Source organism: Chinchilla lanigera, unplaced genomic scaffold, assembly GCF_000276665.1.
Source record: "Chinchilla lanigera isolate Chin_1 unplaced genomic scaffold, ChiLan1.0 scaffold00032, whole genome shotgun sequence".
NCBI lineage: Eukaryota > Metazoa > Chordata > Mammalia > Rodentia > Chinchillidae > Chinchilla > Chinchilla lanigera.
Genome location: NW_004955433.1, coordinates 879900 through 892124, shown reverse-complemented (window position 1 = coordinate 892124; position 12225 = coordinate 879900). Strand labels below are relative to the sequence as shown.

The 12225-nt window shown below is 43.4% G+C and overlaps 1 protein-coding gene and 1 long non-coding RNA gene across 2 annotated transcripts in view; one reads left to right on the top strand and one right to left on the bottom strand.

Moving 5' to 3' along the window:
- Nucleotides 1-7385, top strand: part of Scarb2 (scavenger receptor class B, member 2) — a gene marked incomplete at its 5' end in the record, with an annotated part of 78193 nt that extends 70808 nt beyond the window's left edge. Inside the window, 3 exon segments of the mRNA XM_005388182.2 lie at nt 312-363; nt 2837-2995; nt 4766-7385. Coding sequence (XP_005388239.1) covers nt 312-363; nt 2837-2995; nt 4766-4804 — 250 coding nt within the window. The 3' untranslated portion in view covers nt 4805-7385.
- Nucleotides 7386-10999: 3614 nt separating this feature from the next.
- LOC106148948 lies at nt 11000-12188 on the bottom strand. The gene is made up of 2 exons (XR_001234755.1): nt 12112-12188; nt 11000-12021 (listed from the first exon to the last, which is right to left on the bottom strand). It is a non-coding gene; the product is annotated as an uncharacterized LOC106148948 (long non-coding RNA).
- Nucleotides 12189-12225: the final 37 nt, after the last annotated feature.

Here is a 12225-nt window from a genome sequence, read left to right as displayed (position 1 = left end):
TTACTACCCACTTGATGGGTTTGCCAGATCTAGTAAACAGATGGGCTTACTACCCACTTGATGGGTTTGCCTTTCAAAGTTTTGTTTTGATAAAACACTATATATACATGCAGCCCTTGGACTTGGGCTGACACACTGGAATCTAACTTCTGACTTATATGTGTTTACAAAGAGAACCAAGAAGGCTGCTGAAATTCCAGGTAATTGAATAAAGTAATGTATTGGAGTTTTCATCTAAATGTGTCTCTCCAAGTGAGCATGCCAGCATGATGAGGCTGTCTCTAAAGTCATGTAACCCTTTGTCTTTGTAGCGAAACAGGAGACATTAGAACCATGGTTTTCCCAGTGATGTATCTCAATGAGGTAAGTCCTGGATGCGAGGGAGCCACAAGGGTGTTGTATCTGTTCAGACCAGCAACGCTTCCATTGTGGTGTCTATTGTTGCAGCTGTGTGCTTTGTAAGATAGGAAGAAGGGTAGAAGATGATTTCTTCAGCACTGTTCGTCCTCAGAAATTCCCTTAATGATTACACGAACCTCCTATGTCTGGGAGTTGATTTTGAGAAATGCAAGACACTTTCCTTCTCAAGAACATCAGTTGGATAAAACTCCCTTCCAGGGAGCTGGTTATGTGAGAAGCGTGGCACTGTGAAGAGAAGCACGTCAGTGTCTGCACAAGCAGGGCAGAGCCAGCTCAGCCAGATGCCCAGCTCAGCCTGGCTTTGTTTCTTTCTTTGACACCCGTCCAGTTTAAGATGACTGTGATAAGTTCTGTTCTAAATTACATACGAGTCACTGTAGTTGTATTTCCCCATTTTCCTCCTCTCCTCTGCCCAGTTTTTTGTTTTTTGTTCTTTTGATAACTGGAATTGAACCCAGGAACTCACACTTGCCAGGCAGGTGCTGTGCCGCTGAGCTATTTCCCTGGCCCTTCTGCCCAGATTTGAAGGGAGAAAAGTGCAAGTTTTTCTCCTTCAATAAATTCTCAACTAGCAGACCTCTGTTATTAGCAACAATGTTTTAAAAAGTTTTTATTTTTTTGTTTTCTAAAAGTACTTGTTATTTGTAGAAAATTTAGTAACAGATTAGCAAGAAAATATTAAAAGTCACTATTCGTGTAATCTAAAGCCAACTTAATTATTTTTTTACTTTAGTGTGTTGTAAAATTTTTTCCAATAACAACTTTTAAAAATATTTAATGTTTTTTGTTTTATAAAACTTGTGCCTTTTATAGAACTCTAGGGAAATAAAAACAAAAGGTAAGTATGGTATTTACAAAGTAAATCACTGATAAAGTAAATTGTATCTCTGAGGAACAAGTACAGCTGTCCTCAGATGCTTGTTGGTTCCTGGAATTCTTTTAGGTTCAAATTACATAGTTGAAATCATACCACAGATGGCAGTTTTATGTATTTTTTCCTCTGCATTTAGCATTATATTGGTGGCCACATTTATATACTTTTGAAGGATTTGTGATTACAATTTTATGATGAGGCTCTATTGTTTCAAAGGAAAAACTCAGGCAGTATTTGCCAACCAGAGGAATATTCAGGCAATGTTTACTGGGATTGCTCCAGGACCACCCATGTTATTGTTTGTGGGGAAGAGCATGAAAATAGAACTTTTGAAAATGCAGAACTTTTCTGCAAGCTTAAATTCATAGTGGAATTCTTGAAGTTCTCTCTTCCCCCAACTTTTGCTTTTGTTTTTTGTTAAAGGCTAGATTGAATCCAGGAAGGAGTGAACCTCATATTTATCCTGCTTCCTCCAATGAGCTTGATTATTCTCTTGTCTAAAAAAATGTAAGACCTGGAAGTGACCATGGAGACTACTGTCCCAACAACTTTTTATGGAGGAGGAAACTGACCCAAGGGTCACAAGCAGGTTACTGAAAGAACTACCCCAGAACCTGATCCCCTGAACTCATTCTGATGCAAATTAAGCTTAAATTAACCCAGAATTGTTGCCCATAATTTTGATGGAATTAAGCTCTTCAGATACCTCACTCATGACACTAGGTGATAGTACTTCTGCCCTGCATTCTGCAAAGTGTTATTCTAGTACAGTTCCTTAAACCCTCTTTGGAATTCTGGTTAACCCACAATTTAACCACTTTCTGGTTATGGTGACTATAGACAGGACCAAGAGAGAAATGATCCTTTCCACTTAGCATCTTTGTGAGTGTTTCATTAATTCATGTAATCAACAAGTATTAATTGAGTGCATATTGAATGCTTGGTGCTATACCCCGTGTGGAGGTGACTGAGGTATTTTGCATCTAAGGACCTCGAAGTCACTGGGAGACAAGCGAGTAATCAGATAGTCTTGATGCACAGTGCCAGGATAGTGAGGAGTGTGTGTGTCTAGAGAGTGAGGTGGAGGCTTAGTGAACGGGCCTTCCATCAGTCTAAGGCAGTCGGAGGAAACTTCCGGAACAAAGTAATGCTGAGCTAGATTTTATTTTGAGACAAATGAGATTATCTCAGCATTTCTGAATACGCTTTTCCTCTTTTCCAATCTGTGTTGAGTATTACCTATCTTCAGTAGAAAAGATGACAGAGCTGGGGATTTAGCTCAGCGGCAAAAGCGCCTGCCTGGCAAGCGCAAGGTCGTGAGTTCGGTTCCCGGTACCAGAGAAAAAACAAACAAACAAACAAACAAACAAAAAAAAACAAACAAACAAAGAAAAGATGACAGATTCCCTATTTAATTTATAAATGGGCTTTTAGTACATCTAGCCTGCTCACAAGAGGCATAACCAAATTGTTTGATGATTTGAAAGACATAAAAAACCGTTACATGCTGGGTACTTAGTCACTGTGTTCTTGCTCCTGTAGAGTGTTCTCATTGATAAAGACACTGCAAGTCGACTTAAGTCTGTGATTAACACTACTCTGATTGTCACCAATATTCCCTACATCATCATGGCGCTGGGCGTGCTCTTCGGTTTGATTTTTACCTGGCTTGCATGCCGAGGACAGGGATCTATGGATGAGGTGAGTACGGGCAGGAGGAACATCTCTCTTCCTACATGCCTTTACCAGAGGGATTCCTCAGCTACTTCTTTAAAGGACTGTCTGGTGGTTCTTTAGGATGGATTCTGGGATTTTATGGGGACACAGTGACTTCATGGTTCTATCACTGCTGTATCAAATGGTAAGCAAGAACTGTGTGTGTCAAGGAAGGCAGGGCGATAGAATGGTGCCTGTCAGCACTTCAGGTTTTCTTGGTGGGTATGGAATCCCTGGATGTATCCTGTGGGAGTTACCTTTTAATATCTTTAAGAACAATAACCTGAAAGAAGAGGAAGAAGTTTGTAACAACAAACTACCTGGGGCTTTGCTGTCAAACCACCTGGGTTCAAATGAGTTCTGACACTGCACAGCTATGTGACCCTATAAGCTGTACCTTAGTTTCTCTATAAAATGGAGTAATAAGGGCTCCCTTGTGAGTTTCTGGTGAGGATTAGGTGGTATAGAAAACATAAAAGGTCTGGCCTAGTGTTAATGTACAGTATGAGCTCAATAAATGTAGTTACTAAGTATGATAAAATAGCTCCAATATTACAGAGCAAGGCACCCAGAAACCTGTTCCGAAGGAATCAGAAGATCTTGTGCTTGAGGCAGCATTGCAGAACAGGAGACGGTAGCATGGGGGCAGTGACATTCCTGAAGGAATGAACAGTTAGGCTGGTCTCTTAGTGTGGCCAGGACTCTGAAGATCTTTAAATGCCTTTTCCCTAGAAACCCTCCCAACATGCTCAGCAGCTCCCCTCCTTACAGCAAACATTTTTTTTTTTAACTTCCTGCCCCTCCAAACTGAGTGTCTGAGCAAATGTGAAGGAGGAAATGAACTAGGTTGAAACGATAGGAATAGCATCAGCTTGGTGTATCCTACCTTCTTCCATGATGCCTTCTAACCTGTCTAGTCTCTAACCTGACTTAGCCGTGAAGCAAACTGTTTTACCATTTCTACCTGTGGCTCTTCCAGTCTCAATTTGTGCAGCCACTGAGGTTTTCATAAGTACCAGTGAAGCTGGTGTGGGTGCACACATCTGTAAATCTCTCTGGAAGGCTGAGGCAGAAGGAATGTAACTTTGAGCTCACCAGGGGCAACTTGGTGACTTAATGAGACTTTGTCTCAAAAGAAAAAAGAAAAAAAGGGCTGGGGATGTAGCTCAGTGCAGAAGCCCTAGGTTCAATACCCTGTACTGCAAAACATACAAAAAACTAAGTACAAATGAAACCTCCTGGAAATGTTAATTACCACTCCTACAGTTAGCCATCTTCAGCTATCAGCAAACATTATTGATACCTGTGACCTCTGAGGTACTCTTCTTAGTAGGTTTCAAATCCAGAAGGAGGCAAATTTAATCGAGTATAACAAATTTAAAGTTTGGACCAACATAGAGGAGGGCTCTGCTTGGCACTGGGTGGGAATGCCCAGAGAAGGCCTCCTTGAGGTTAGGTCTGGATCTTTTTTTTTCTTTTGGTTTTTCTCCGGTACTGGGAATCAAACTCACGACCTTGTGCTTGCCAGACCTTGTGCTTGCCAGGCGCTGTACTGCTGAGCTAAATCCCCAGCCCGGTAGGTCTGGATCTTAAAGAAAGAGTAAGCAGCAGCAGGCTGAGAGGAGAGGGGAGCGGGTGAACCTCCTTCCTTCCGGCTCCCCTCTCTGCCTTCCTCCACACCCACTCCCCTTTTCACAGCTGGGGAGTAGTTTCTGACAAGACCTAACTTCCCTGCCCCTCTCTTCTGTGTTTCAGGGAACAGCAGATGAAAGAGAACCCCTCATAAGAACTTAACCATCGCCCTCACTCAGCGAAGCAGTGTGTGAGCTGTCCCAACCTGCACCGTGGCGGGGGCCCACATCCTCACAGGCTCTGCAGGTGTTAAGAGGGGGGAAGAAGACAGAGCCGGCAGGTGATGAGAGGAGTGTTCTGGCCAGACAGTAAAGGCAGGCGGACGTGGCGGGCCACTGTGCTTCATAAAATTGTGTGGCTTCTGAGATTGGTTTTTCATGTGTCTAGCACGTATTTAATAAACTCTTGTATAGTAATTTTTGGGGGGCTGGGGTCTGGTGGCTATGGAAGTCTGTAACCTTGCTATCCATGTGTCCCTGCATCACTTGTTAATGCTTGTTGTCTAACCTTAGTCAGTATGCTTCATTCACCACATTTTGCGCTCCAAGTACATATGTTCTATTCCACTTTATGTTCTATTCCTCATTCCTCTCCCTAAACAGAAGGTAACAGTTTGGAACCCAGGGTAAAACGGTAAACTTATCTGATACAGGATTCAAATGCATCCAGTTTCTTCTTTTAAAATATTACATACTGCATTTCATGCTAATCTTCAATTCATAATTCCTCCAGGAAAATAACTTGGTCTTCTGACTTTTATACTGGGAAGGAATCAAGCAGGGAAGGGACTGAGATGATATCCATGAGTAGACATAAGCACTGCAGGGTTTTTAAGTTGTATTTTTGTGAACTAAGAGAATGTGTAAATACTGTTGGGGAGGGTAAGTACAGACATTTCATAAAGAGTAGAACTAAATACTAGTTATAACATTTGTAGGTAATTATTATTTTTTAGTTAAAATTATTTTGGTATGTCAGATTTTCTGGGAGAATGTAATCAGTGATATTCCCCCAGTCACCCCTGCCAAATATGATTTGTATTAATACAGTACGATTGAGTGGGTATTTGTAAAATTAATGACTATTGGAAATCCATTCATTCATAACCCAAGTTACACACATATTTCAGGAAGTCTAGAGCAGACAGACGTTTCTTCTGAAGCAATCTTCTTGGTAATTTTGAAACTGTCTTATGATCTTTCCTGATACAATTCTTTCCAGCGTTTTGTGGTTCACTGTCACTGAGAAAAATGTGTCCTACACTTCCTGTGACAGTCACTTTCCTGACAGAATGGTGTTTACAGTACTGCAAAGAAAGTACTTCAAGCACTGTAACCAAAGGCAAAAGAATAGGAAACCACGGTGATGTCACAGAGTTCAGAATTCAGCAATGTTAAGGGCATAGCCTTTGATTCTCGAAGTTCCACACTGATTTTAACTGAAAAGTGTATAGTTACCTGGCAAAAAAGAGCTTACAAAATTTCCCAACTCAAACAGCCCAAGAGATTTAAAAAAACAACTGGTTTTCAGTGAAGAAAAAAAAAAAACCACAACCAATTATGGATGTCTTTACATAGCTCCTCATCCTTGTACAGAGGTAATAAATCACTTTAATTTACATGCCCAGTTTTCCTATACCAAAGCAAGGTGTTATGTTGCCCTTTTTGAAGGGCAATGCATTAAACTCTCAACTTTTCTATAAATCAAGATGAAAATGTTTTAGATATACCAATTTTTTAGATATGCTAACTTTTTAGATATGCTAACTTTTTAGATATGCTAAAATGTCTAAATTAAGTTTTTAATTAAAAGTTAATTAAAAATTTTAAATTAAATAGATTTTAATTATTGACCTTCAGTAATTCCAAATACCTAGGCTAGGGTTTATCTGCAATCTGCATTTAACTTGATAATTGGTATATCTTATTTCTTATGCATTTACTGGTCCACATCAAGATAATGGAAAAGCCAGGCAGAGATTGTGCATTGGCTCAGTCCTATTTTCAGATGTAATCATCTGTGAGGAGGAGATTTTTAAATACTCTTACGTCAGTGATGACAAATCTTTCAGAGCTTTCAATGATACAAACAGCCAGCTGCAGCACGTGTGCCACAGGTTCGCCACCCCTGCTTTAAGTGACACCAGTTAATCATGAACACATTTAGACTGAGTCCCATAAAGGCAAGAATACCACATCTGTTATTTTCCTTCTGGAAAGTCTGTGGCAAGCCTATACACTGCAGTGAGAATTCCAAATTGGTTAAGAAGAATAAATTCACTTGTTTGGTTTCAGGTTCAGGTTCAGAATAGCCAGCTGTTCCAACAACAAGCTATGATTGTCAAGATTGTCAGCAATCACAGAATGGCAGCCAGAGGAAACTGGGACTCGAGCACAGGACAGGACATAGGCTTTGCCACTTTTAGCTCCAGGCTTTTTTGTTCTAGGAAGATCACTAATGGTCAAAGTAGGACAAGCACTACATGACTGACCCCTATTGGGGTTTTTACTTAAGGGAGGCCAGTTTTTAATTTAAATTGCTTAAGAGATGAGTTCTGCAAAAGGTGATCCTCATCCTTGGCCCTCTAGGCACGATTACTGGAGTGAACTGCTTGTGCCTGTGAAAGAGAACACTGACCAGAGTGCTCTTCATGCTGCTTGTACAGTTGATTCCTTTCGTGTGACTCTTCTACCCTTAATGCAATGAAATGTTTCACTAATAAAGAAAACTTTATATAAAAGTACACCGAGAGTGGTGTCCATTTGTCTATAGAGTCTCATTTGAAAAATGCTCAACAGACACAGCCTTGAGTAACACAGCCCGGGTCACCTCTGATTTCCGCTCAGGTGCGAATGAGGGCGAGTCCTACTCAGGAGGTCCCAGACCTGGCCTTTTCCACTGGGCTTTCTTCAGAGTCCTGGAAGCCCCTCAGGAGTATAGGAGAGTCAGTGACACCAGGGTACTGCTAACCCACAGGGGCAGCCATCAGCTCAGCAGCGGTCCAGTCCCCACAGGAACAGTTCTCCGACTTATTCTATATATATATATTTTTTTCCTCTTTGGGTTTTTCCGGGACCGGGAATCAAACTCAGGACCTTGCCGCTGAGCTAAATCCCCAGCCCACGCTCCGCTTATTCTAAAGGCTCTAAGTCCACAGCCACTCAGGGAACTGCTCTGCTAGGCGTTCTGTGTTCCTTGTCGTTTGCCCCACCCCTCGCTGCTGCTTCATCCCAATCCTGCACTAACATCTTTAGCCTTCAGAGCAGGTCTGCCTCTGGGGACTGACACATAACTAAGACACAGAGGGCTCACAAGGACAGAAAGCTGCTGAACAGGTTGTGAGGCTTCTGACTCTGGGGACATCTGTATTAAAGTTATTAATCCAAAAGTTCAGATTACTTTTAAAACCTTCCCTCTCCTGCCATTGTACCTTACTCCTGAAATCACATGAATCCAGTTGCAAAATTCTTAGCTCAAATTACAAATATCCTTATGTATCAAGGACACTTGTTTCCTACCATATGTCCTTCCTAGAAACCCTAAATCTAATTGCAGCTAGCTTGTGTCACTAGGGATGCACCTTATATACCTGCTTCTTCTTACTCAAAAAGTACAGTCACATGGCACTGAAAATATATAGACTGAGGTTTTAGTACTTATTGTATATCCATGAACAGTAATTGAGCAAGTATATATGGTGAATAGTATAGAATACAAAGTTCAAAAACGTTTACACACTTAGAACAAGATAAAGTACACATTTCTAGTAATAACTATATTAATTTAAAATTAATTTTATTGAGATCATTTATATACCCTAAAATATATCCATTTAAAATGAGCTTTAGGCTGGGTGTGGTGGTGCACACCGGTAATCCCAGCACTCGAGAGGCTGTGGCAGGAGGATTGCAGCAAGTTTGATGCCAGCCAGGGCTACATAGTGAGTTCAAGGTCAGTCTGAGCTACATAATGAGACCCTATCTCAAAAAAACCCAAAAAATAAAAATACTAAAAATAAAATGAGCTTTAGTAAATTCACTGAGTTGTGCTGTTTTACAATATTTTTATCACCTCAATAAAATCTTCCATGCCAGTTTACAGCCATTCCTGTTTTGCACCCTTGACCCCTGGCAATGGCTAATCCACTTGCTGTTTGAATAGATTTGCCTTTTCCAGACACCTCATATAAATACAGTTGCAGTATTTGGTACCAAGGCCTGACTTTTCCAGAGTGTACATAAAAATATGTTCAACTAATATTATCAAGAGCCTACTTTATTCCAGATACTACAAATACAAACTAGGCTACTGGTGACCAGAGAGAGACACATAGACCTTACAATGCAATGGGGAAAACAGAAACCAAATAATCACACAGGTAAATGTAAATTTTCAACTCAGTTGATACTCAACTCATATACTCGTTGAGAACATGACTAAGAGTTGGAGTTAGATAAAAGCAAAGCATTTCAGCCAGAGGGCACAGTTGTGCCCAGGAGCAGGAGGGAATGCTTACAATGCAGAAAGGACTGACATGTTTGGTGGGAGTCCAGAGAAGGAAGAGCGAATGAAGATGCGGGTGGGGAGATAGAAGGGCCTTGTCATGATGGGTCTCATTAAGTCACATTAAAGATTTTGGTATTCTGGCTTATTTTAAGATCAGTGGGAAGCTACTGAAGGGTTTTAATTAGGTTTGGGGGATAAAGTGGGGGAGACAGCAGGTTTGTTTACAAAGCCCCACTCAGGCCACAGGGTACAGAATGGATTGGTGGTCAACAAGGATGAGGGAAGCTCTGTGCTAAGTGGCTCTCCTTCTGCATCCCCAGCAGCACTGAGATGGTCTTCTCTGGGCTGCAGCTGTCACACACCACCCTTCCAGGTGAATTCCTAGAAGCCACATAGCAGAGGCTAGGGAACGGGCTTTATGGGAGAGATTTAAACTATATAGGGTCAAGCTGCTAGGAAAAAAAGGAGGTACAGACCTTCCATCCTCCTGGCATCCCATGGACAGGTAAGCGGGGGACAGAGCGTCTTTGTCTCAGTAGGGTAACCTCTGCCCCTACTACTCCCCCTTAATACAGGCCACACATGAGTGAAGATCCAGTCTTGTCCAAGGGGGCATATGTACACTGCTGAGCAGCAAGCGTTTGGCTTTGGCGTGCCAAAAGTTTGCAGTTGTTTGGGAATGCCAGACGCCCTAGAATGGCACAGTCTGCGCTGCTGGGGAGAAGGTACTGGTCCCTTGAGAACCTGAGTTTGGGTGCAGCCTTTCCCAAAGAAGGGGGAAACTGCAGCCACAGCTAACTCATTCTCCAGGCAATCCAGAATGAACTACCCAGGTCATACTTGGAAGTCCTGCTCACTGCAAGGCAAAGGCTACTGCAAGAGATTAGGCCAGATTGATAAAACTTTTTTTTTTTTCTTTTGGTACCAGGAATCAAACTTAGGACCTTGAGCTTCCCAGGTAGGCGCTGCACCACTGAGCTGTATCCCCAGCTCTAAGGTTGATAAACTTTTGCTGTAAGAAAATAGTTTTGGCTTTGGAACAGGACAGATGCCCTCACTGAAGGGAGGACATAGATCCTCAAGCCTTAATCACTGAGTCTCAGTAAAGATGGAGACATCTCAATTTTTCCTCTGTCTTGCCATTTTAGTTAGGGTTTTCTACAAGAACAGAATAGAAAACACATAATTATGCAAGGGGATATATTAGGTGGGCTCCCAGGATTAGAGGAAGGAAAGTCCATAATGGCCCTCTGCACACTGGAGGACCCAATAAGCACTCAGCCCAGGAGGACGGAGGCTGCAGAACATGAGGGGTCAAGGATGCAGCACCAGCCTCGGTGCAGGGTCACCAGAACAAGTTTGCACTGGAAGGCTGAAGAAACCGGAAACCAATGTCCAAAGGTGAGAAAGGCAAAGGACACACCCACTCAAGATAACCAAGACTCCTTGAAAATGGGCAAACTTCCTTCTCTCCCTCTCTGTTCCATCCAGGATACAAGCCTATTGGTTGCTGCCACCCACAGCCTGGGTGGGTCTTCACCCCTCAGTTTGCGGGCCTATATACCAATCATCTCCACAAACACACCCAGAACTGAGTTAAAATAATCTGCCAGGCATTTCTTACTCCAGGCAAAGTGACCCAGCATGATTAAAGGTCACCCCTGTGCTCACAGTGTATAAAATGTGCCCCTTATTCCTTACTTTTATTGCAAGGGCCAGACGAACTGGAACAGCAGCGGGGAATGCCAGGATTTTCTGGCACTTGCTTCTACAGGGAGAAAATCCCTTAAACCTAAGGCCATACTTAGATTCACAGGCAACATACCAGTGCCTGGCCCACCCCAGCAAACCCATAAAAGCTCATCCAGTCCTTTTATTAATGGGATGTTCTGGTCATCAGAGTTGTGCCTCCTTTAGCTCCTAACAGGAAGCTCCACTTCCCTGTTTTTCTCTAAATCTGCCTGTTTCTCACTGTGTCCTAAAATGCTTTTCCTGGAACAAGTCAACAAACCTATTAGGTTGGCGAGCAAGTTGTGGTCGTGGCGTTCTATTCGGGGGACTTCCTCAGACCCCACTCAGTGACACGCCAGCTTTACGATTTTCTGTACAAACTGAACACAAGGCCCTTTAGCTGATTTGTAATCGCTTTGCAAGCACGTTCTCTGTCATAACCAGACAGTTCTGCTGTCTGCAGCTTGAAAGCAGCTGTAAACACAGATGGTGTGCCTGCGCTCCAGTAATGTTGTGGTTTACAACAACAGGTTGTGGGTCAGGCCACTGTATCTGACTCCTTGGAGGGCTCTCTGCTCTCCTCTGAAAACTGGTGTCCAGCTGGGTATGGTGGCACACACCTCTAATCCCAGGCTGAGGCAGGAGGATCTCAAATCCAAGCCCAGCTTCTGCAACATAGTAACTTAGTGAGACCCTGTCTTAAAGCAAAAAATAAAAAAAGATAGGATGTAGCGCAGCGGAAAGGCCGTGCGCCTCCCGAGGCGCTCTCCTTTCCCCAGTGGTGTGTGGGGTACTAGTGCTCAAATCCCCGGGTGTGTATCTGTAATCCCAGATACCCAGGGGCCAAGGTAGGCACACTGCAAGTTAGAGGCCAGCCAGGGGGAATTTAGCAAGGTCTGTCCGCAAACAACAAGGAGTAGAGATGCAGCTCAGTGGCTGTACTTGGCTAGCAGCAGCGAGGCCCTGCCTTCCGGCCTCAGCACCACCGAACAACAGCGCCCACTGCAACGTCCTCTCCCTTGGCGCTTCTCGCCAGCAAGCTCTGGATTCGTACTTCAGAGTACAGCCCGCACTCCAGACACCGCCGCACGTCGCTGGTCAGCTTGTCCCCAGGTCCAGAAGGGAAGAAGGAGCTCATCTGTCTGAAAGTCGCATTACCATCTCACTCAGTGTTCCAGCCAGAAGCCAGGGACTCTGCCGGACCGCCCTTCCCTCGCCCACCAGCCACTCACCTTCTCCTTCAGGCGAGAGCCTCCCAGCACCGCACTTCCTCCGCGAAGCCACACCCCCGCCGGAAACGATCGCGTCCGGTGTTCGCGCCCGACCCTCCACCCAGCACACCCTAG